The sequence below is a fragment of the Epinephelus fuscoguttatus genome, linkage group LG2, assembly GCF_011397635.1.
Source record: "Epinephelus fuscoguttatus linkage group LG2, E.fuscoguttatus.final_Chr_v1".
NCBI classification, from domain to species: Eukaryota; Metazoa; Chordata; class Actinopteri; order Perciformes; family Serranidae; genus Epinephelus; species Epinephelus fuscoguttatus.
Genome location: NC_064753.1, coordinates 13,092,026 through 13,117,237, shown reverse-complemented (window position 1 = coordinate 13,117,237; position 25,212 = coordinate 13,092,026). Strand labels below are relative to the sequence as shown.

General features: G+C 40.7%; 1 protein-coding gene across 4 annotated transcripts in view; it reads left to right on the top strand.

The window, feature by feature from the left end:
- LOC125898749 (A-kinase anchor protein 13-like) overlaps positions 1-25,212 on the top strand; it is a 140,914-nt gene that overhangs the window by 54,047 nt on the left and 61,655 nt on the right. For all 4 annotated transcript variants that reach the window (XM_049592710.1, XM_049592702.1, XM_049592685.1 and 1 more), the window contains exons 9-10: positions 678-763; positions 17,631-17,685. In XM_049592710.1, the coding sequence (XP_049448667.1) occupies positions 678-763; positions 17,631-17,685 (141 nt within the window). The remainder of the gene's footprint in view (positions 1-677; positions 764-17,630; positions 17,686-25,212) is intronic.

The window sequence follows — 25,212 nt, the reverse complement described above, 5'->3', positions numbered from 1 at the left end:
GTCGTAATTTCTGGAAAGAGACATTGCTGATGAGTTTTTCAAATGTATGTTTTGGGGTCTTTGAGCACCACAAGCCAAGTGCCATCTAGTTCCATTATATTGAAGAGAAGGCAGACATCTATACAGCTGATGTCTACAACACTCTGCAGCTCACACCAAAACAATCCAAGCTGATAAATAGCACCATTGGTAAGAGGAAAAATATGTGTTTCTGACTTGGGGTGAACTGTCCCCTTAAAAACACAAGACAGTCAAAAGTTGTTCTCCTCCTTTTTTATGGAGAGTCATTTCTAAAAGTTTTTCCACTCCCTCTAGCATTTGTCAAGTCCTGTTCGCTTACACAAGCCTTCCAGGATAAATGCCTTTAATCCATCATAGATAATTACACATTACTATCAGTGGACTGTTTGGTTTCTGGTATTATAATCAAAACGTGATTAATTCATTTACATTCAAATGGATATTTTTCATATGGGAAATATTGTGTTTTAAGAGCACATAAAAACTATAGCTACACAATGCTGCACCATTATTTGTACTCAGTCAAACTCCTCAGTGTTTCTGCACTGAGGTTAGACAAGTCTCTGTTCCCTTCACTCTAAACTCTTGTTATTGATTCCTTTATTTGGAGGATTTGCCATTGGACTGATTGCTCTGTGTTGTGTGCATTTCTCCAGAGGTGGAAGTTATCATGTCTGAAGACACTATAATTGGTGCAGGGGAGGATGAAAATGGCCCCTCAGAGGAAACAGACTTCTCCGTGGTAAGTCTTTACTGTCTGATATCAAGCTCTACTTTGTTGTAGGTTTGATTAACATGAGTCTAAGATGAGTCATTGTTTGCCAAGCTCTTTGAAACACCCTGAGCAACCTTTGGCACGAAGATGTTGTGAACAAACAGGCAACCGAGCCCTGTTCCTTAGTTAATACATGATCAGGGGTAAATGAGAAGGGTAGCTAAAGTAGAATCAATCTTTGTCAAGGCAGATATTTTAACTCGTCAAACACAGGGATAATTAATAACATCCCTAATTCCTGCATTGCAATGGCATCAGTAGGACGTACAGGTGCTAGAGAGGCTGTCAAGACTGGCAAGGTTTATTCTGAACATAAAACTCTGAGGTTAAACATGAGCTTAACCCAGTGCCCAAATACTGGAGGTGTGACTGATTGCCATTGTCAACAATTCAAGAATTCTGCATCCTGTTAACATGGCACTTGCACTTCTCATCCAAGGAATTTAATGAGAAACAAGTATGAAAAGAAACATATATACATCATTTTGTTAAATGTACATGCAGGTCATTTTCCTGCTGCTTCAACAGTAGGATTTCATATTTTATTAAAAATTGATTTTTTAAAACTATTTGGCAGGAATCGTCAGGAACTGCAAAATATCTCCAAAAGTACGCCAGCAATTTTAGGGGGAGAAGGAAAGGCAGAACTTGCCCAAGAGCTGCTTGATGTGCCAACTAGTGATTTGCAGAGAGTTGAGGAATAAAGCTGTCTGGAACATTTTTCCGTCCTGAGTAAAAACCTGAGACTTGGAGTCTGTTTTTTTCTTTGTATTTTTTGGTTAGTGCCGTCATTCAACAATAAATATATTACCAGTTGAAGTGTCCTTAAGTATGACCTCTACATTTGCTTTGCTGTAAAAACCCAACAGGATCTCCCTACCTCATCCTGTGGGAGTCATGTTATGCAGTTCATTTACCGTCTGCACTCACCCACTGAGCACATGGATGCGATCTTCAGTAGACAAGGCTTTACTCTGAAATGTTGCTGACTGACAGATTCCTCAGCAGCCATAGACTGGAGTGGCTCTTCTTATTCCTGGGTTGCGGTTTGGGTCAGTGGCTTGTTTTGAATGCCAGATGTTTGACTGCAGGAAGATATACACACAGTCTGCAGGACGCTGGGGCTGCCAGCAGAGGGCGATGTAGCCTCAATGGCGTCATTGGAGTTTTTTTTCTCTTGACCAGAGAGAAAATTTAATGACCTGCCATTTGATCCTGTTGAAATCTCCTGTAATTTCTATGATGAACAGGCAATTTTGAGTATTGCTGGTGTTGGACAAACTGTAGAAGGAGTTGGGGTGAAGAACGGCCTGTTCACTTACTGGAGATTCATCCTCCAAACTGGTCTTTATCATTTTAATTTACACTATTTGAATAGTAGTATACTTAGATGCACAGTGTATACAACATATTTATAAGAATAATTATCTTTAGAACAATCATCAACCATCATGGTTTACTGTTTGTCATGCTTACATATTGTAATATATTGTGAACATGTGAAATCATTTATTAAGTGAAATAAAAGAAGCCTAAGAAGTTTTTTAAATGTGCAATATAAAAGTATATATATGTAGAGGATTCTGAAACAGACAACAGAGAATAATACTAACTGTATAATAGAATCTGAATTACAGTTATAACAACTAGCTGCACGGAAGGAGAGGAAAGGTTAATGAAGTAATTAAAATCACAACGTGTGTGTCAGTGTTTTGACAAGATGTGAGCTATTTAGACAGTAGCTAATTTAGAGCTGGTTAGTTCAGCATGTGTGATATCTTCTGCATTTCATATTGAAATAAAGGTACTTGTAGTTAGCGACACGTGAGATATTTCACTGCCGGAAAGATGGTCCTTTCATAAAACTGGACAGTCTGTGGAGTAGAAGACACAAATACTTTTGAAAAAAAGGACTTTGGGATTCGCTTTTGTTCAGGAGGTAGAAAGCCTACAACTACCAGAATGCACTCTGCCGCACCATACCCATGAGCTGGTGGATGAAACAGTGCATCTGAAAACAGCATGGTGGCCAGCTGATAACAAACAATCTCATATTACAGCCAAACAGTGCACCAAATGATGTTTCTGAAGGCATTGTAGGCGTGAAATCAGCTTTGATATCCTTTGTGTCCTAAGGCGGAAGTACAATCTGTAGTTAGAGCAACAGCTCCAGAGCCAGCGAAAATCCTTTGCTGAGCTGCTAGATGAGCAGGGAGATCTGGTCTGATCTGCTGGTAAGATGGAGGGAAGTTTACTACGGTTCATTTACTCATACTCACCACATTGTTATGATACAAAGCTGGTTGAAAACTGGCAGAGTATCCTTTGAAAGGCTTACTGTGCTCTTACGGCATGGCTTTTATTAGCAGTTCTAAGTCCTGTCCTCAAGATGTAAGATATATAAGACAACAAAATATATAAGATATAAGATTTTTTTTTTTTTTTTTTTGGCAAATAGAATTGATATAAGAATATAGATGCAGGGAAATCATTGCAAAACTTAACATAAGAGAAGAAAGTAAAAGATAATTGCCAAAAAGGCAGTGCTAACAATGTAATTCAAACAACATGAGCTGTAATATAGTTTTAAACAGCTCTGTATATTAACCATATGTCATGCATTTGTAACATAGTCTATATGTCACAGTATTAATCACTAGAGTGGCCAGGCATGACCGTAGACCATATATAAAGACAGGTGACATGACAGTTCCCCTAAAGTGAAGCCAACACCTCTGGCCCTGGTGGCTGGTTGCAGAAGAGGTCATAAACCCGCCTCCACCATGTTAGCAGATGGGACATAGGCCGCAATGAAAAAAAAATAAAATAAAATAAAAATCAAAGAACAAGTCAAATCAGTTTTTCCCAAAGATGGTGTTTGTCATTTTAGATAGTTCCAAGTTGATGTATGTTGTGTGTGTTCATTTTTCTGATGCGTTTGTTGAGTCGGGCGGGTGTATGGACAGGACATTGATACTGTGGCTCCAGCCCCTGAAACTACTTCCTAGACTCTGGCTCCGAATTACATCATTAGTGCAAAATGCTAGCAACCGTATACAAGAAAGAAAACAGAAAGGAAATAGAGTATTTTTGTGTATATATTTTTGTTTTTATTTTAATGGTATGAATATGTCACACTGCCCTCAGCTCAATAAGATCTGTGTCGTTGCTTTCTTTACTTGCACTGCTTAGTTCCTTTGCTCCTTCCAAGATAGATGAGATGCAAAAATTGAAGATTAATGGAAAATTGTCATCATTCTTGGTCAGAGTATCAGTTACAGATGGAAAAAAATTGTATTAATTATTGCCCTTGACTATTGACTGTTGTTGATGACAGTGCAATGAAGAGAAGAGTGTGAAAAACGTTATGTGTCTTGTGGTTAAGACCATGTGAAAAAGCAGCGTTGGTCTTTCAGCATGAGTCAGTATGCGTGTGTGTCTGTGAGTTTTACCTCTTCATAATGTGGACAGAGTCAACCAATCCACCAAACAGCAGTTTATATTCAAAGTTTATATGTCCTGTGCAAGCAGTGCGGTTCATTTGGTTCAACGGATTGATTGCAGTCTCCCCCTGAACTCTGAGACACCTGGTGCTCTGTGAAGGTCAGACTTTGGATTAAGGGAGAATTAGATTTGTTTGTGGCTGCCAGCAGGGATTCACGCCTTTTGTGCTCATGGCAAGCTCAGGGCGGGACCGAGGTCAAAGCTGGATTCTCATGTCAGGGACAACCCACAGACTGTAGGGACTACCACAGGTTTACATGGATCTCAATAGGAACCAGGAGGTGCTCAACCACAGTGCAGGCTGTGCCTTAAAGGGATAGTTTAGATTATTTGACGTGGGGTAGTATGAGGTACTTATTCATGGTCAGTGTATTACATATTGTAGATGTCTGTTGACATGCCACCAGTTTGGAGAAAACAAAAGTAAAACAATCAATATCAGCTTAAATGTGCACTATATTTAATATATTTTCACCACTTCACCTTGCTGTCAGACAGCAATTTGTGACAGGGAAGCCCTTAGTGGCTTCAGTTCCCCATTTATGCTCTCGTGAAAGCCACCAGACTCTTGGAAACAGTCATTTTAGCTCGCTGAATACAGGAGCTGCCTCGATTAGTCAGTTTGTTCATGTTGTTGTGTGACTTTGGTGAATCTGTACTAGCACTATTAAACACCAAAGTCACACAATAACACAAAATAACTAACTGATTAAGGCAGCGATAGACCAGCAACTCCTGTGTTCAGGGATGTTAAATTACTGTGTTTCTTAATGGAGTCTGGCTTTGAAGAGGGGGCTATTAAAGCTTCAGTACCCTGTCAGAAACCGCTGTCTAATGTCAAGGTAAAGCTGGGAAAATATTCTGAATATTGTGTACATTTAAACTGATATTAATTTTTAGGGTGGGCTTTTTTAGGTGGCTAAAATCTAAAATTTGCTGCGGGCCTCGTCCACAGTAGTGCATTACTTAGCTTCTGTGACCGTACTCCTGCCTGCTTCTTCAAACAGAGGGCACACCAGCAGCTATATATTGTAGGTAAAATGATGACCACCAAAAAAGTACCTCATACAACCCCACTTAAAAAGATCTGAACTATCACTTTAACCTCAGATTTGATTTGATTTTTTTTATTGGGTGTTTGTAATATAACCTATGTATTATGTTAGTCATAATTAATCTTATTGACAGTGACAAAAACTGTTTGTTTGTATGGTTTTTTTTTTATGAAGAAGCATAATGACATATTAATATAAGAGATTAAATGGAAAAGAGCAACCTTTAAGCCTACAACCCCTCAAACAAGGGACAGAATATTCATAAATGATTTTGTAAGTTCTTGTCCAGCTGCAGTCGGGGAGAATGGCAAAGAGGCAGCCCGTTTCTGTGTCCTCTCTTATTTGCATCTTTTCTCTTCCGAGTATGACAGTGAAATTCATTATATTGCAAGATTCTTTCATCTCTTTCTCTTTTTAAATCGAAATGATACTTTTCACATCCGTGTAGCTGTGAGCGTCCGCATACATTTCACAATCTGCACATTTGGAACATGTCCATGTACACAGACACCCAGGGTTGTACATACAGAGAGCTGTGCGCGTCTGCTGTCCACCCTGCTGTTTGCGTCCGTGTCTGTATTTGAATTTATCAGGCTTAGAGCTCCCTGTTTGGATGATTGCCTTTGAGCCTGTTTGGGGAGTTGATACTTCAAAAGATAGACCAGACAGATTAATCAGCAACTTTCAGTTCGCAAGAAGAAATAATAATAATGGGATCTTCTTATCGTTTTTACAAAAGTCTGTTGCCTAATTAAATGATTACAAGCTAATTGTAATTAAAACTGATAAAATTAAGCGCTGCCCTCTCCGTTTAAAATGTGTGAAGGGTTTTGTCTGATGTAGTGCGTAACAGTGGGACAACACTCACAGCAAACACCGGCAATCAGATTTGTGTACGTGTGCCATATTGTGATATATAGTCATATAGGATTTGTTAAGAATTAATAATGTGCTATTGATTTCACCTGTGTTACTCAGGCCTAGGTGTAATAAATCACATGTGGGGGGAAATCTGAAGTGCACTCTGCACTGGTGAGTAACTGGCCCATTCCAGCTCTGCCCCTTGTGTATGAATATGCAAGTGAGACCTTTTTTCTGCTGCCTCCAGCACCACCATAAAACCACTCCTGACTTTGTTTTAACATGGCCACTGGCCATATCTATCATTTGAGAGAGGTGCAATCACACCCAGAGGGTGCCTCACAGGTGGCCTCAAGTACGTCCTCCTCCAGCAGGGGGTGTAGAGTCTCAACAGCATAAATCCTGATGGTTGAATCACATTAACTGAAGTAATAATGCCCCACTGTCATTTGTCACACTGTAACAATGTACTACTTTGCCTGGCTGATTTACAGGATGAGAGGGAGACATTCACTGCCTCACTGAGAAAGACAGAGAGAAAATACAGAGAGGGAGAGAGAGAGAGAGCCAAGGCATGAGTCAGACAGAGTCAGGAGAGAAGTTGAGAGGCGACAGAGGAAAAGAAAAAAGGAGGGAGGGGAAGAGGAGAAGGAGGGAGGGAAGAAGAGAAGGAGGGAGGGAGTAAACTGGAGTCTGGGAGAAGGCTGCCTCTGTGGCCAGATGTGAAGCTTAGCAGACAGCTTCAGCTCTCCTTAACTGTGTTTCTGCTGGATAAATCTGCTCTGGATATTTAAGGGAAAATGTACGAACGACACAAGCGGAGGTACAGTCTCTGTGCCAAAGGAGAGCGAGCTGTAGACGTGGTTTTGATAAAGGTAGGCTACTTACCCGCACTTTCAAAAAAAGAAAAAAAGTTGCTTGGTACGATAACACTGCTACTGCTATGGTAATAACAGTCATTTGAGATGAGGCTTTGAAAACACAGTTGTTGAGTGCTTCAAACAGATAAAAAATGATGGCAAAGGCAATAAAAGCAAGGTAAGAAATATTAAAGCAGTACTGCAATCGTAAAAGTAAACCATAAAAGGGAGGTCAAAGATAATTAATGACATTGTTATATGAAATTAAGTCCATTAAAGGGAGCTTGGTGAAGTGATTAAGCTGCTCACACAGACTGTGTCGAAAGGCCTAATCACACTTATTCTTAAAAGCTGTTCAGAAAAAGTTATCTCTGAAGGTATACATAATCATAACTGTCACAAAGTGCTTCAACATGTTTCGGCAAACCTGCAGTCGACTGCCGGAGATGTTGTGACGGGTTTAGCTGTGTTGCACCCTGGGAGATGATTGCATGGTTGTTGATAGTGGCCCTCCAGACACAGAGTGCTGATTATTTTGGGGTGGAGTGTGGTTTCTGGATGTACGCTGTATGGGCATGCTGCATGTAATACCAAGACAGATGCCTGTACTCTATCCGTCTCTGTGGAATAACTGTGTATGAAACTTAATGAGGCTCAGACAGTTTAAGGTCTTTCCGGGATTATTTGGTCGGGATGGTGGGTACTCGAATCACTAGTACTGAAAAACTATAAAGCTATAATAAAGTCCACCGATGTTCTTGAAATGTCTTGTCACAAGGTAAAGTTGGGACATTGCTCATGCTCTCGAAGGTCCTGTTATTTCACCATAAAGGTTCTATGTCAAATCATTTGAACTGGGTGTTCTTTAGAATCTTTCTAAATGGGATCTTTATGGCACCCAAAAGTGCCATTTAAAGCCCTAATGGCACTACATATATAGAATCCTTTATGTCATTTTTCCACTGCGCCTCAGGTTTTTCTTTTGGCTGCAGGACAGCAGTCAGTCCCGGTGGTTGTTGGTAAACATGCTGTGGTTTTAGTCATAAGAAGTTCCCTTCCAGTAGACAGTGATGAACCCGATCTTACTGAGGGTTGTACTTCTGCATGTAGTTTATTTAGCATTAGCATTTTGTATTAGCATAGTGGAAAGTCAGATGTTGCCTCTAAAGAGTATCTACAAACATACCATCCATACAGTTAGGCAGATGTTATGCATCTGATTACAAGACTGGTTTTATTTTCTTAAATCATTCATTTAAATAATTCAGATCATTTTGTTATGGTGTTATTCTGTTTTGTCTCTGTTTACCAAATCACCAACCCTACTAATCTAGCCATGCTAGCAGATGGCAATATTGGCCTTTTTGTCAGTGAGTCAGTTCATTACTTTTGTATTAAGGACATAATATGAAAGTGTGTTAGGTATTTCACCACTGGAATGATGGTCTTTTTGTAAAACTGCTGTTTATGCAGTAGAAAGACACAAATTCTTTTAAAATTGGTGCTACATGACCAGACAAAAGAAGGGGAAAGAGCTGTGGCATTCGCTTTTGCTCAGGAGGTCCAATAAATGCTCCCCCTGGTGGGTGATGTAATGTGAGCTTATCTGGTGTGATACAGGTAACAATACGGCGGCCAGTCACTAACAAATGGCTCAAATTACAGTTAAACAGTAAGTCAAAATATGTTTCAGAAAATATTTGAAGTGAGGAATAGACGACGCATTAACAAAATCTTGATTCATATTTGATCAGCATATTTATGCACTGGACTCTGGACTTATTCATATTTAGTTTTACTGTTTGAGCTTAGGTTTTCTAGCTTTTACTTTTACAACACAGGTATGGCGCCCACTTCCTGTTCACAAATTCTTTTATTACAGCTAAATAGTGCACTAAAATATTTTTCTGTGGTCATTTTTGTGAGACATAGGCAACACGGTAAAAGAATCTTGGTTTATATTTGATCAACACTGACTAGTTTTATTTTTTGATCTGAGTTTGGTCTGAGTTTGAGAAAGAGGGGCTGGTCTCTCTCTCGATCCACTTCTGTACTCTTCGTGTCCATGATGGCGGGCATTCAAAAATACATAATTGCTATCTGTAGCTCGAGCAACAGCCCTAGTGGCAGCAAAAATTTTGCGCCATCTGGCAGTTTTGAGCTGGGAGATGAGCAGGAAGATTCAGGGGCTTGTAACCATAGGTCATCTACACATACTGCCCACATTGTAGTGATACAAAGCTGGTTGAAAATCAGCTATCCCATGAACAATTAGATGGTTTACCATGAAATTTGAATACAGACATTTATGCCCCCTCAGGATTAATTATAATAACACTGGTAATCTATACTGACTTTTCATCCAGCGCTGTCACCAGATCAAAATCTTACTCTGTCTGTTACGTTGGTTTAAAACCAAATACCTTTAAAACGAATGACTTTCCCATCAGCCTCAGCTGTACTTTTTCTTTAGTGCTAATTAGCAAATGTTAGCATGCTAACATACCAAGCTAAGAAGATAAACATGGTAGAGATTACACCTGCCAAACATTGGTATGTTGATAATGTCAGTGTGCACATGTTAGCATGCTGTTGTTAGCATTTAGCCAACAGCTGTGCCAAAGTACAGCCTAAAAGAGCTGCTAGCATGGCCGTAGACTCTTAAAGGCCGTCCACACCAAGAACAATAACTATAACAACGACTGTAAATAATGTTATAATAGTCCACATAAGAACTTTTAATAATGACAGCGGTGAACAGTAGCTTTTGGATCACTTTCACATGGATTCAATGAGTAATTGAAACACTGACAGCCAATCAAAATCCATCTGAATGTACAGAGCATCACAGGTGGAGCGTGCAGTGTGTGCTTGGAGTTGGCACCACTGTTTACAGAACGTCATCTTTCATCAGTTTGATGAACATTATTGCTGTTATAGTCATTGTTATAGTTTCTGTTCTTTGTGTGGATGGCCCTTCAGTCTTGTTTTCAGTGTAAAACTGTCACTGGATCACAAGAGAAGTGATAATCACCGGACTGTTATAAAACTCTACAGTAATGAGATGAGTGAAATAAACTGAAAATGAAAATATCTGTTTGGCAACACCTGGGAAGATGCTCAACATCCTCCTGGATCCTTATTCTCCATATATGTTTACAGTCTATCTATAACCTTGTCATCCAGGTTATACATACTGTATTTTTTTTTTTTTTCTTGAGGGATTTTGTCCTTACCTGAATCAACGGTCTAAAGACAGAGGCTGTTGTTTGCTGTACAGATAGTAAAGCTCCTTAAGGCAAATTTATGATTTGTGACTTTGAGCTATATAAATAAAATTGCCTTGCGTTGACGTGACAAACTATGAAGCAGACAAAGCTTGTAGAATCTGACTAGACTGAGCTGATATAGACTAATAACCATCAACTAAACAAGACTGATTTATTTCAAACAAAGCCAATAACTGAACTATTTATTGCTTGATGAGTATTAACTAGAATCTAATTTATAACAAACTGGTAATCACTGACTGGAAGCTGGACTGTTACTGTAAGTGTCATGCATAAACTAAACTATGACCTACACCAAAGTAAACATTTAACGTGTCCTACAGTACGTCATGTTGGCCGTCATGCTGTCTGCTGGTTGTGACATCCTGAGGCCGAGCAGAGTAGACAGGGAGGGTGGCACTGAGAGGAAAATATCTATGAAGTGGATTGCTCTGGTACATGTAACACCTCTCTTTAGTCTATTGTCACATTCTAAACTTGTTCCTGAAGTCAGCTCCTCTTTTCACCCGAGGGGTGAAATAGAAAGGATGAGAGGGTGTGTGTGAAAGTGAGAGAGAGCGAGGAAGAGGGAAAGTGAGAGAGATATGATGGTGTGGGAAAAAGGCAGCGCTGGACTAACGGTTTCCTCTGGCCTCAGATGGAAACAGGCATTCGGCCAAATGACTTCATTCCAACCAGCATTTCACATCCCAGCATCTCTCCTGGCCTGGAGTCACAAAACACATCATCACTCCACTTACCAAGTACAGTTACTGCGTTTAAGCCTTTATATTTACTAGCATAGTACTAAGTGCATGTATTTCTGCAGATAGATGGCAAGCATGCACTTTTAGCAGGCCCAGAAATAACACATCTTTTTTCTCTCTTTTTTCGGCCACTTACTTCCCCCTTTAGCACATTTCTAACATTCTTGCTCATGTTTTAGTTGCAGGGCTAGTTGTTTCCTCTGTCGTCAAGGTGATGCAACCTCTTGACTCTTCACCCCCTTGCTTATAATATTGGTGATGCACTATCTGAAGATTATTTTATTGTTTTCCTCAAAGGAAATCATTGTGAATAAAACAGATCAAGCATTTATAAAGACCGTCCTTCAACCACAGGACCCAGATTCAGTCCTTCTAAAATGTTCTTAAGCAAAACACTGATTCTGTCAGCCCCACTTGTGCACTATTCTATAACTGAGCGTGACCTCTGAACTCTCTGTGAAGGGAGGTTAGAGAAAAGGATTTCAACAGAGGAGGCACTTCATAATTGGTCCTGAAATACAAAATAAAACCCAAAACAAATCCTGTGTAGCAATCGGGTCGTTGTCTGGCAGCTGATAGGTTTGCTTTCATCCTGTTAAAGTGTTTGGTAAGTTGAATTTCATGCACTCCCAAGGTGCAACAGAGAATAGCCTTGCCCTCAGGTCTGCCACCAGCCACCCTACGGGATCAAACCGTGTATACACACTTGGCTGGAAACAGTCATTCAGTCAGCCGTGGCATCCTTCAATGCTGCGGAACCTCTCTGGCTGCCTGCCTGTTTAGAAAAAAGGCAGCAGTCCAAGTCCGGCCTGCCCCGGCATACACAGAACAGTCCGCCTCTTTATTTTTAAACCAGATGTGTTTTTACTGGGTACAGTTTAGATTCCCCCGACGCTACAAATATGCACTGGGCCGTTCAGACCCTGAACTGGCAGCTTTCAGAGAGGGGATTGGTTCCTCGCTCGCTGGCTGACTGACTGGTTTGCAGGCCTGTTAACTGGCAGGAGCACTTGTCTGATAAATGTGTGGTTGGTGGACTGGTTAAATGGATGGCAGCCTAACTTGCTGTGACCTCATGGTTTGTACTGGACATACTTACGTCCTCACCTTTACTGATCTCACTATATGTCCACCCTATTTTTTTTCATTCATCCATAATGCTTCCTTTAGGAAAACAGGAAAAGCTCATTTTTCCAGAATTAGGCGAGGACATAAGAATGTTTTTTTCCAATACAAACCAAGAGGCATTTTTTGCAGCAGCTTCAGGGTTGCTATGTAACTGGCATTACTGAACTGAAAAGGAGTTATGATTTAAATGGGATGACAATTCGATCTCTTTCACCAAAAAAGCTTACCGAAGACTCTTTTTCCTGTGCCAGCCAAAGAAATTCGGGGTGTCCAGAGAAAATATGCTGCACTTCTACAGAGCTGCCATAGAACGTAATCTCACCTTTGCTGTGTGTGGTATGACATTTCCACTGCTCAGCAGAGGAATCAGCTGGACAGAGTTCTTTGCTCCGCCTCAAAAATTATCTGCTGCCAGCTCACCCCCAATACTAACATTTAGGAGACCCGCATTCAGCACAAATGTCTAAACGTACCCTGCCTCTCCACGCACCCTGCCAACCCACTCTTAATGACTATCGCCTCAGGAAGACTCAGGGCCATCAAAACCATGACATCTCATTTCCTCAATAGCCCGTACTGCAAAACCATCCTCTTACTAAATGGCTCCCCAGTCCTGCACCAGCACCTAACAAAAGGAAAGTGCTAATACTGTACTTTATAGCATGTGACACTTTCTCCTTATTTTGCACCAGACTTTCAGATCTTACATCTATAGATGTATGTAATGTTTTATGTATTATGTGTTTTTGTTTCTTCTTATGTGTCTTGACTGTTACCCTGTGATTGGTTGTTGTACTGCCATGAGCACACTGAGGTGAACTCCTAACGACTAAGTTGCACAGCAATGAGTATGAATCTTGATTCTTGATTTTGTGATTGAAACTGGACAGGCTTCTATTTTGTCCAGACAGAACTTAGGGACAAAAGTCCAGCTCACAATGGCACACCGCATCCCTCGTACAGTAGCCTCTTGTTGCCTTCAAATCCAAAATATTGCCATGAGGGCGTGATTTTAGCTTCCTGTAGAGACTCACTCTGTCATGTCTTGTCTCCTCAGCCAAAAAACACATAACGTTCTAACAGACAAACACAACTTGCACTGCCCTGCCCCTCCCATCTCTACGGAAATGTGATCTCTTGTATGTTGCCTTGCTTGGCTCATGGCCTGTCAGACACTGCTGGCTGTGTTGGTCCATTCATAAACATAATATTATGTTAATCGCGTTGTCAGCACAGGTTGTTGCTGACGACGGCTGCTTTTTAATTTGCCAGAATGTGTCATAATGACAAATGCTGGTTTGCATGAAATCAAACCAGTTTAAGCTCGTACGCTGTACCAGACCGGCAAAACCGGAAATTGACCCAACTCTACTGAACTGTATTCTTTCAGTTATGTGGTCACCATTTCACCAAGTGAATATATAACTTGCATTAACAGCATGTACTTCCACATATGCCCACTCCCTATGAGAAGTATCCACTTCATATCCCATCATGCCCCAGAGTTCAGTTCATTCTATCATCAGTGCCAAAACACACTGAAGCACTGGAGCAGTGCTGGTGGCTCTGTGTGTAAACAGTCTATTAAAACACTTGAAGCTTCTGTTTCCTTTACTTTTCTCTTTAATCTGTATTTTATTCAGGATCCTTTGTTCCTGTTTGACATTCTGCTGTCACTGCTCTGCTGTAAGGTCAAGCCATGTAGCCTTTTGTAATTTGTTGCAATCACTGGCAATCATTTCACTTCTGAGCAGAACCTGTGCATACATTTATGTGTGTTTGTGTCTGTGTGTACTGGCGCCCTCTGTGACCAGCTAATCTTTCCTCGTCAGCGTGTTTGTTCTCTCTCAGCGGGCTCTGTTTGATATCTGAACACAGCTGTGAGAAAAGGGAGAGCCTGTGTGTGCTGTCTGTGCATGCATTTGTGTGTATGTGGGAATTAGTTGTGTGCACTTGAGACTTGATGAGTGAAAAAACGTAGCATGAGTAGAGTGTTTGTAATAAGCGTGCATGCATGCAATACTGTTGGCTGATGGAGGTGCATGTATACGGTGCCAGTTGGTATGTAAGTGCCTGTCGCTGTGTTTGTAGGAATGCAAGTGTGTGATCACAGTGGGCACTTTAACACACACACATACACGCATTCGCATTTGCCACTCCCAGGCCTGGACAACAGAGCTCAGTGTTTCTCTGGGTCTCAGCAGCCGTGTCAATAGTGTGCTCTGGGACAGTTGAGGGTTAGTTGTTTAGAAAATGAGCTCAGCCCCCTCACTCCCCAAAGCATTCTGGGAGGGTCACCCTTGCTGGTTGGTTGGGTCTCACTCATCCTCCTCTGTTTTATGTCTTTGACTTTTTTTTCTTTTTTTTTTTAACCTCCTGACTTGTCTCTTTTTTATGCTTCTCTCTGTTCCCCAAAACACTTAATAACTGCAGTGTATGTGCTTTAGTTCAGTTTTGACTTCTTTTCCTCTTTTTATTTGTAGCGGTCTCTGTTTTTGTCTTATAGTGCATAGGTCAGAAATTTTGAGTCCGGTGCAGGAACGGTGGACTTTGCCACCTACGATGAAAATTACCAAAAAGATCGTAACAGAATGTGAACATGTTGAAAGGGCATTACTGAAAAATACCGAATATAAATTGACATTTGATTTAATGAAAATCTTAAGGGTTAAAAAGGCTCAATTTAACAAATGCCAAACATTTACTGGTTTGAGCCTCTCGAATGTGAGGATTGGCTGCTTTTCTCTGTTTTATATCACTGTGAATCTTTGTGTTATGGATTGCTGGTCTGGTAATCCCAAAATATTGCAGGAGCATTCGTAGATTGCCTGGCAATGTTATGGTGCTGACAAGACTCAAGGAAGCCACCGCATCCTGCCAAGAAGTAGCCCAGCACATAACCTCTATGTAAACACAAACTACAGTTATTACACTTTGGTTTTTGTATGAATGAAATGATAAATGATTTGATTAGTGTGGATTAGTGATCTTTAGAAGTGCTCATAGGTGGACTACCTCTAGACAAAACCAGGCCAACCGTTTTCCAGTGTTTCCAGTTAATGCTAAGCACTAAATAAGGACTTTAATGTTAGTCGAATTCTTAAGTTCACATCAGGAATAGTTGTTTTCACTCAAGTCAGAGGTGTGGACTTGGGTCACATGACTTGAAGTCAGCCAGAGTCAGACTAGAGACAAACATTTGATGACTTTAGACTTGACAAAAATAAATAGGACTTGCAACTTGATTTGGACTTCAGCACTAGTGACTTGTGACTTCACTTGGAATTGAGCCTTTTGACATGAACATACTTGATACCTTTCACTCAACCTCCAAAAAGAATATTATTTAAGAAGTGTATCATGAATCATGAATTTCCATTTGTTCCCTGAATCAACTAATATTAACACTATTAATTCCCAGTGAGTCGACACTGAATTCCATTTAGTGAAGATTGCATTATGATTTCTCTAAGACTCGAAACTCAGGGTTTAGAACTTGAGTACTTTTCAGTCTTGACCTGGCACTTGACTCAAGACCTGCCTATCTAACATGGGACTTGACTTGGAACTTGAGCACACACTGTAAGTGTTGTGTAACTGAAACTCAAGCGTTGACTTGGTGGACCAGGGCGGAACAGCGTCTTTGTTTTGTTCCTCTTTCAGATTAAAGGTTGCGGCTTTTAGATTAGGGACCTGCTTTCGTCTGGAGGTTCCTTTGTACAAGTCTTACACAGCCAAGTTTAAAGGACCATGCTGAAGCCCGTTGATCTGAGCGAGGCTTAACCTGGGTTTAGTGGGTTGGGATTTAGATTGGAAGAATTAAGGAGGGGAGGAAACAAGCTACAGTAGGAAAAAAGGAAGGAACAAACCATCGAAGGGAGACAGACCATAAACATATTTAAGGAGGTACCATCTATACTCCTTAACAGTCACTTCAGCTCAGTTTGGAAATCACTTGACCGCTTAAAAAGGCAATGTTTTCAGGGTTTCTGCTGAAGAGCTTAGGGTGTACCATTGAGTTGTACCATGCATGAGTACAGTTGACCCCCTCTTCATTCCTCTGATGCTCAGATTTCACAATACTAATGTTTTTTGATACCAAAGTATAGCTGCATCATCATCTTTATGATGCTTATGTTGTCGCTAGAGTGTAGAAAAGCATGCCAATTGCAAGATACCAGGACCAAACAATGGAGTCAACCTTTGCGTATGTGTAGTATGCTTTATGATTTAGAGACAATTTCAAGAATGCCCCTCTCACCTGCCTTTCTTCTTTGACACCCATGGATGTGAATTTCAGAGCATGAGATTGTCGCATGCTCCTCTCACATACAGATTTTGGATGAGACCCATTAAGAAATTAATTTATAGCTCTACTCGCCAAATGCTACATGCGTTAAACTAGCAGTCCACTTCCGTGTTTTGGTGCAGTTGATTTTCATGCCTGATACGAATCGTACCCGAGTATGCATGAAGCGCACTTGAGACTGCCTCTTCAAGCGTACCTGGGTACTGATCGCTGAACCATGCCCAGGAACAGTACACAGTGTTCACACCAATAAAACTAACTGGACTTTGGGGTCAAATGTACTCTGATCTGACCCCGGGTCCCTGATGTGACAGCCTCTTTAGTCTTGGCAGTCTATCTTTGTAAGCAGATTTTTCATCTGTTTTTATTTTACTCTGTTTTTATGAGGGGGCACATTAGAAATCAAAGCTAATCATCTTTATCATCATGTCATTGATGGAGTTCATTAAAACACAATGAGCTTCTCTGAGTCTCTGTTTTAGCTTCACATTCAGAGCTGTCAGTCAAATCTGCATAGCTTCGGCCAAACTGTCGAAGCTTTTGTGTTGCCTGCGAAGAGGGGGGCGCCTGTGGCTTTTGTAGCTAAACCCAGCTCTCTCACCCTCGCTCACACACGCGCACACAGACACAGACCCACACACACACTCCCACACACACACACACACACACACACACACACACACACACACACAGCTGTTGTATAGACACTCAGACCAGAGAGGAAGCTGAGCCCCAGTGTTGTGTGTTTACAGCCAACCGCAGATCTCTGACAGGCAGTGTGTGCGCGCGTGTGTCAGTGTGTTTGAGTTGGTGTCAGTGTAGCTGTGAGTTCTGAAGGCTGAAAACAGACCAAAGTTAGATCTTTCCAAACAGTCTCCTCGAGGAGATGGAGTCAGAGCGTAGCTACTAAATCGGATGAATACTCTAAGTCTGCTGTTATAAAGAGTGTCTTATCGTTGCCTCCCATCTTGTGTACCGAGCAACACTTCCTAACTGCCACGCTGGTCTGCATCATTATTTCTTTGTGGGTGACGGTCACATGTTGCTGAGGCTGATTCAGTGTCTTCCTGTTTCTCTTTAGATCCACCGAGACAGAGACGCGTCGTTCCATCAGCCTTGCAGCACTCCACACTCAGGTAAGGGTTACTCTTTACCACTGATCATGTAACCTTTCTGGTCAGAATTGGGTATTAATTCAAATTGCTTTATTTTTCATGTTTGAAGAAAATGTATATATATTGCTATTAGTCACACTGCAAAGTTGTTTTCCCATCAGTAACAAATGTAGAAGTGGGTCATTTATGCATTAATGTTTACCCTGGAAGATGTTTTCTTTGTTCTGTGAAGCCCATTTGTCTGAAGCAAATTTGTGTTTGGCCTTGTGACTTTTCAAAGAGTCTGGTTGAAGTGTCACTGACAAAGCAAAGGCACTTGCATCGTCCGAGCCTTGGCATATGGCAACAGCTTTTTCTTCTTGGATCCAGTACCGTTAAAAAAAAACATCTGAAGAACCTCTGCCATGTTTTTTTCTACTTAGAAGAGGAAATTGAGACCATCAGACATCATTTAGTTAGTCTGAAATGCAAAGTCTTTGACCAGTATATTTTGCTGGCAGACACTGATATTTTTGGAGTGAAGCTTCTGACAGCCTTTGATAATATTTTTTTTTAATCTAAACTTAATATCTATGATTGTTTGGCCACTTTCATGAAGAAGAATTTTAAGTATTCAGTATTTTACTCTGCAGCAAATTTGAGGTTTTGGCCATGTGGAAAATGTCTGAAACAGCACATAAACTATCCCGCTCTAAAACACAGACACATACTGTAAACATGATGTGAGTGGTAATTTGTATTAATAGGTGGTAACGGTTCTTTCCTGTATAACTTTTAGGCTTTTTTTAATTAACCAAAATGGGGTCTTGAGAGGTGGGTTGGGTGGTTAATTTGTGTCATCTGTTTCGCGAGAATGAGAATCGAAACTTTGAGATGCTGAGAGACTAAAGTTCTTCTTTAAAAAAAAAAAAAAAAAAAGTACTCGTGAGTATCTCTTTTTAAGACTTCATAGCAGAACATCCACAGGACAAAAGCAGAATTTTAAATGAGACACTGTATCAGTAAGGCCTTACACTAATGCCGGGTTCTGATTTTCCACTCACCAACAGTTTTTGGAGCTTCTTGACAGAAGCCCCAGATCAGAGGCAAATTGGCGTTGGCTCTGTACTTGCAAATCGACATTTAAGCACTGTGTGTGAAGACACATCCCAGATATCTAGCAGGCTAAATATCTGGACCTGTTGGTGAGCTAAAGCCAATGAGAGTACAAGACAGAATTTAAGGGAAAACCTGAGGGAGGAGTCACCTGGACCAAGAGGAACTTTACCGCACGGTGCTGCATTTGCAACATGGGCCAAAGTTGTTGTTGCACCACATGTCTTTACTATTTATAGTAAACAGGCTATTTTATGGACATGTGCCAATGACAAATAAAAAAAATTAAAATCCTGTCTTGTGCATGGTATCGTGTCAGTTCCCAGACATACTCATTGGGGATTCCTCTGAGTGAAAGATCTTGTAGCGTGTGACCCTTTGTTGCTGATCAGTCACGTAGTGAGAAAACCACAATGACTTCAAGACTTAGGGTTACGAGAAAGCGAGTCGTGTAGTGTGAACAGTGCATCTGACGACTTTGAAAGTTATGCAATATACTAATCTTTCAGTGAATACACAAATGACTTAAAGGGTGTGTGTGGAGCTTTTGACCATTTGTGGAGTTGTAGAGCAGCATTCGGTTTAGCGAGACCCAGTTTGAATCACATGATCACAAGGACGAGCATACCTGCCACAAGCACAGAGATAATGTGTTATATATTTCTGCCAACTCTGCATGAAGGTAACAGTTGGTGTAGGGATGCACGGTAATATCAGTACGTCATCGGTATTGGCTGATATTGGCATTAAAATGAACTATCAAAATCGGCCAACGCACTTTTTCTTATTTTGCACAATGGTGAATATCACGTACATTGAGAAGTATTGTACTCCATGTCTCCATCTGCTGGTGGCCCACCAACAGTAAAATTAGAAAGGGAAAAAAGTGGTATCGGTATTGGTTATCGGCAACTCGTCGAAGGAGTTGTTACATATCGGCATATTGGATATTGGCAAAAATCCAATATGGTGCATCCCATCCCTAAGTTGGTGGTATTCCAATTTACCCTTTTTTGTGGTATTCCAGTTGACCATACAGTGTTTTTTTAAACTGACCCAGTACATGAAACAGAGCTAGTTAACATCAGTACCAGTGGTGTGTTAGAGAAACAGCAGAATGAGCTGTAGAAACTTGGTGGTCAGACATGTGATGTTAGCTCAGCAGCAGTGTTAGCGATAGTTTAGCCAGTAGTTGGTTACTCATAGTTAAACATCGTTTTGGCCTCTTATGCATGTCTTACAAACATCTTCATGTCTTGTTTTTGTCTTTGTTTTTTGTAAATATCTGTCAGGGGTTAACAAGACTAAAACAAAGCTAGCAGCTCTTTAAGGCTGTATAGCAGTGATAAATGCTAATGTAAAGTTCCAACATATTTACAGTGAAAATGTTAACAATGCTAATGTTTAACAGGTAATAGTTTAGTATGTCAGCATAATATTTGCTAATCAACACAAAACTTCAAGTACAGCTAAGGTTGATGAAATACAGTATGATTTGTATGTTCTTAGTCATAAACTTAAGTATTATACAAATTAAAAGTTCGACCTCATGGTGGTGCAAGGTGAATCACCAGAGTCAACAGTAAGTTCTGGAGGCAATGCATGTCTGTATTGAATTTCATGGCAATTTGTCCAATAAACATTGAATGTTGATCTGGACTAAAGCAGTGGGCCAACTCACTGAATAACTGAATTTGTATCCCTAGAGTCACGCTGCTGCTGTGACTAAACAAAACATTCGCCTTCTTGTCATTGCAGCAAACAGATGATTGTTGCAGCTGTGAATGTTTTTCAGTCAGCGTATGGGGAATGACTGTAAATGAAATCTTAATTTGAAGTATTTCAGATGCTGACATATAGGTATGTGCTGTATATATGGGCAACAGCCGCAGCAGGATAGGAAAAAAGGATTCTATGACCTCTGTAAAATCAGTCTGTCCATGGAGAGACCAGTCTCAATAAAACATGACCAACAGATCGATGAGAACAAACTGCCTTTTATCTGTGGTGGAAAACAGATGAAACATCAGTCTGTCAGATGGAGAAAGAGAGAAAAAAGGGTTTTAATGGATGAGTTGAAGAAATACAAGGGGAGGGAAAGGAAACACAAGGATGGAAAAAGAATGACAAAGACAGATAAAAAGGGATTGTCGAACGGAAATAAAATAGAAGGGTGGGTGAGGGTGGGATTTCCTCTACAGCAGCTGGGAGAAGTTGACATCACTTCCTTTTTGGTGGAAATATCTCTCTATCTTTACCTCAGTAAACTCACCAGATTCTTTCATCCTCTGTTGTTATGTCTCTCTGGTTTATTCAGTCAAGTTAGCAACGTCAGGTAGTAACAGGAGCGGTGGCAGGAAAATAACTGACTGAATCTGTAATCTACCATTCAGTCATATAAACAGAATCTTACTAAAATGTAAGGAGTCTCTGTCTGTCTGTCTGTATGTCTGTCCTATGATTTTTCCCAGCAACTGTTTATCCGATTGGTTTGTCGACAGTTGACAAGTGAAACCCTGAGGACCTAAGGAGGTACAGCGCCAAGTGTGGGTCTAGGGGACATATTTATTAGCAGTGCGTTATGTACACACTGTTTAGTGTATGGAGAGTAAACCCCTATCAAATGTCACACCACAGAATGGCATGCTGGGCACAAGTAGAACCCCAGGAAGTGCACCTGGATTTTAAGCCAGTGTCCCTAGTGGCAAAAAATGTGGGATTACAGCTTACAAGTCCATCATGTGATGCATTGGGCCCAAAAAGATTTTTACATTGTGAAAGAGACGTCTGTAAATCAGTGGATACATCTTTTTAAGCTTCACAGCCCCCGTAAAATGACTTGTTTCACTATCAGGATTTGATCCAGTCCGTTCGATAACATTTGAAAAGTTTAGAACATGATTAAATTATTGTATCCCCAGTTAAGTTAACGTAGAGCTGAACTGGAAGTAGCTAGCTCAGCTGAAGAAAGTCTCTAGTGCGCCTGCTCTATGGGCCCAATGATGCGGAAGCTGTGCCAATATTCTGGTTGTTGTTGCAGCAATAAGCAAGGCCAAGCAATCAGGCTGTTCTGAACAGACACTTTTCGAAAGGGCACTGCACTAGTAGAATAAAATTCATTAAACAATTCCCACGGTACTGCAAGTTGTGGTGTCCACTGCACATCCAAATGTAAATGTGTCTCAAGTTACTATTCAATTGAGTGCCTTATTAAGTTTTAAGCCATACCAGCAGCATGGCTCTAGGGTTTGCAATGGTCGACCAGCGGGTGGTCGGTCATACTGCTGCTTTAATCCAGACTGAAATATCTCATATTCTCATCTCATATTCATAGCGTCCAGAGCTGCTTACATAAGCATTTACTCAAAAACTGCCGTGTCTAAGCACAGCCTCATAAAGCTGACTTTTAGTTCAAAACTCCAAATAATGCTTGGTTATAAAATTCAGTAAATGGTAATTATGATTATTAAACCAGATTGGTGAGGTAGGAAGTTGGGAGCTTGACCTTCTTTTGTCAGAGTGAATGGGTTGACCCAGGAAAATTGACTTACAAAACCACCAAGGCCAAAGTCAGGGTTTAGACCTTAGTTATACTCTGCTCTGCTTGAGAGTTACTATTATCAGTCGATGTCCAACCATATTGTGTCGACACTTCTTTTTGCATATTTCCTTTATATGTTCATAACAAAAGTGAATCCGTCTGTATAGAATATTAAGATATATTGTACAAAGTTTGGATTTACAGAGCTTAGACACAGCAGGAAAGTGGACCCAAGAGCACTTGATTTACAAGCTTGTGCAAAGCCTCAGCCTGAGAACACGCTGTGTATTGCCTGTGGTGTGTGATGGACCTGGATCTGCGTCCCATAATATAGCTGGTTAATGTGTTTTGGGAAGGCCACAGCTTGGTAGTGTGCCTGGCTGCCTGTGGTTTGCTTAGCCTCTGTTGAGAGTCATGCTGCTGCCTTAAAGTGTTGTTTGCAATGTTGCATGTTATTACATTTATATTACATTTAGCTCAACTGGATTCACTAACCCTTATTTATATAGGAGGAGACGTGCTGGGCATGCTTTTGATTCAAGGCAGAAATAATATGGTGAAAAGAGAAAACAAAGATAAGGGAGTAAAAGGTGGTTTTAACTGATTCACAGTGAAGGTTTAAATTACAGCTTTTTAAAGTAGTGTGCTTTCTGAAGTGTGTGTAAGGAAGACAGATTTTTATTTCAGTGAAAAATTGAAGTGAGGCTATAATGTTAGAGGCCTCTTCACAAAATTAGGAGTATTTTTCATCATTTAGGCATTTATGAACATTTTCTTTATAACAGTAATAATTTTGTAAATGTGTGTTGCTCAAATTAGAGCCCTGAACAGTAAATAGTTACATGATAGCAGATTATGAGCTGATTCAGTTTGCTTTGTTACAACAGGAAAACATACCATGCTGCCCTATTTCCAGGGCTTCAACAAAGAAAGAAGTTTGTGCAGCACGTTTTCTGTTGCTCTGACCTCCACACACAGTGTGGTCAGCCCCCGGTGGTTTCTCAGCTTTGAAGGATGACTGACTAGCTGCTGTCATGCAAAAAAACAACAACCCAACTCTATCTGCAAAAAGTCAGCCCAGTCGCACAAACTTAACATGTCAACGTCCTTCGAAAACACAGGACAAGTAAATATATGGATGTAAGGAAAAATAAATATCAGTAAGTGCTGATAAAATCTGCATTTAGGAGAACACTTAAGCCAGCCTCGGTGGCGACTTATCTCGACTAACTGTATGAAAATGTGCAGAGAAAAGTGTCTAAAGACAGGGAGCCCTGATCCATACTTTATCTTTGCGGTTATTCCTCCCCACATTCATTGCCTCAGTCTGGTTGATTTGTTTGGATCATATCTCCCTTGCAATTTTTCTTCAGCTGCATTCATCTAACAACACACATTTCTCCACCAGAGTTCAGCCTGGCTTCCTTTTTTCTTTTTCTTGTCATACATTTTTAACTGCATTGAAAACCCCAGCTGCAGTAACTGTTTGGATTGCAAGTAATATTAATTCACTGAGCAGTGAGAAGTGCCTGTGTGTTTTCACATGGCCGTATTGTGACATAATTATATGCCGTATCATACAGATCTGGGTGATGTGGCTTTGCCGCTGGCCTCACTGGTCTCTCTAAAATAAGGTCAAATGAATGATAAAAAAACATGTATAGTCTTTTAGTCAAAGTTATATCTACAGGTGTGTGAGCTGATTCACATTCAACCAACAACCTCAACCACCCACTGACTCATCAGAGGGCCTTACACCTGTTCGGAACTTTTCGTGTGTGTGCGTGTGTGTGTGTGTGTGTGTGTGCGGCTGCGTTTGAAACAGAGGGAGGAAGACAGCTGTCAAAGCTCACAGTCCCCTGCTAGTTTTAGTGGACAGGTGTGAGGGGGTGGAGTCCGGGAAAAACTCCCAGCATCCACTTCTGTCACTGCCACTTACCACTCCCCTCCAACACACACACACACACACACACACACACATTGTCCGTCATGGTGGGCTTGTGATGTTAGGAATATGAGGGAAAAAAGGGATGTTTTGCATCGACTACCAAAACTTGGTCATGGTTAAACTCTGCCGCAGCGCTGGGGGTCAAAGGTCAGTGTAGCTTTCCTGTTGGAGTGTTATCTTGTCCACTGTGTTGTAAAGGAAGCCTGCTTTTGATGATGTGACTGTCTATATGACATCCCCCTGTATGAAACTGTGATCTCTACTGTTAAGAGATTTGCACAGTGATTATTTGACAGGTAAAACTGCAGCTCCAGCAATCAAACTTGTGACCTTTGTTCTGCAGAAATAGTTTTTCCCTAAAAGTGGATAACAGAAATAATCCTGTGCCTGTCATATCAAGGCCACCCCCCTCCACTGCTGGCTGGAGTCATACAGCTCCACAGTGTTGGAAGCAAATATTGAGACATTAATTTCCTAAATAAGATTTAGGCTGACACCTCTGATTACAAAATTCTGATTCAGGGTGGAACATTAGTTAGTTTCTCAGCTCTTTCAAGGCCTGTAATTAGAAATTATTGAGATTTTGTATTACCATCTCTCAGATCTGTGAAACACTTTGGAAAAAGTGTGTTTTCATTTCAGTCAAATGATTGCTGATTAGTTCATCCTCCCAGGTTGAGAGTGTTTTAATAAGTGAAATAAACGTCTCAATATCTAATCAAATATTTGCACATTTTCAGAACTCACAGATACTACAGAGCTGCTGATTTGAATAATGTTATCGTGTGTTTTTTTCCACATCATCTGTGTGTGTGAGTGCGCTACTGCTGTGCTGGTCCATATTGTGAATCTGAAGACATTCCTGACTTCTTTGGCTTAGCAGTCCTTGAGTCAGTGAGCTAGTTGCACCTCTCCTTCAACCCACCTACGTTTTCATACAATTGCATGCATGTGTGTTAGTGGT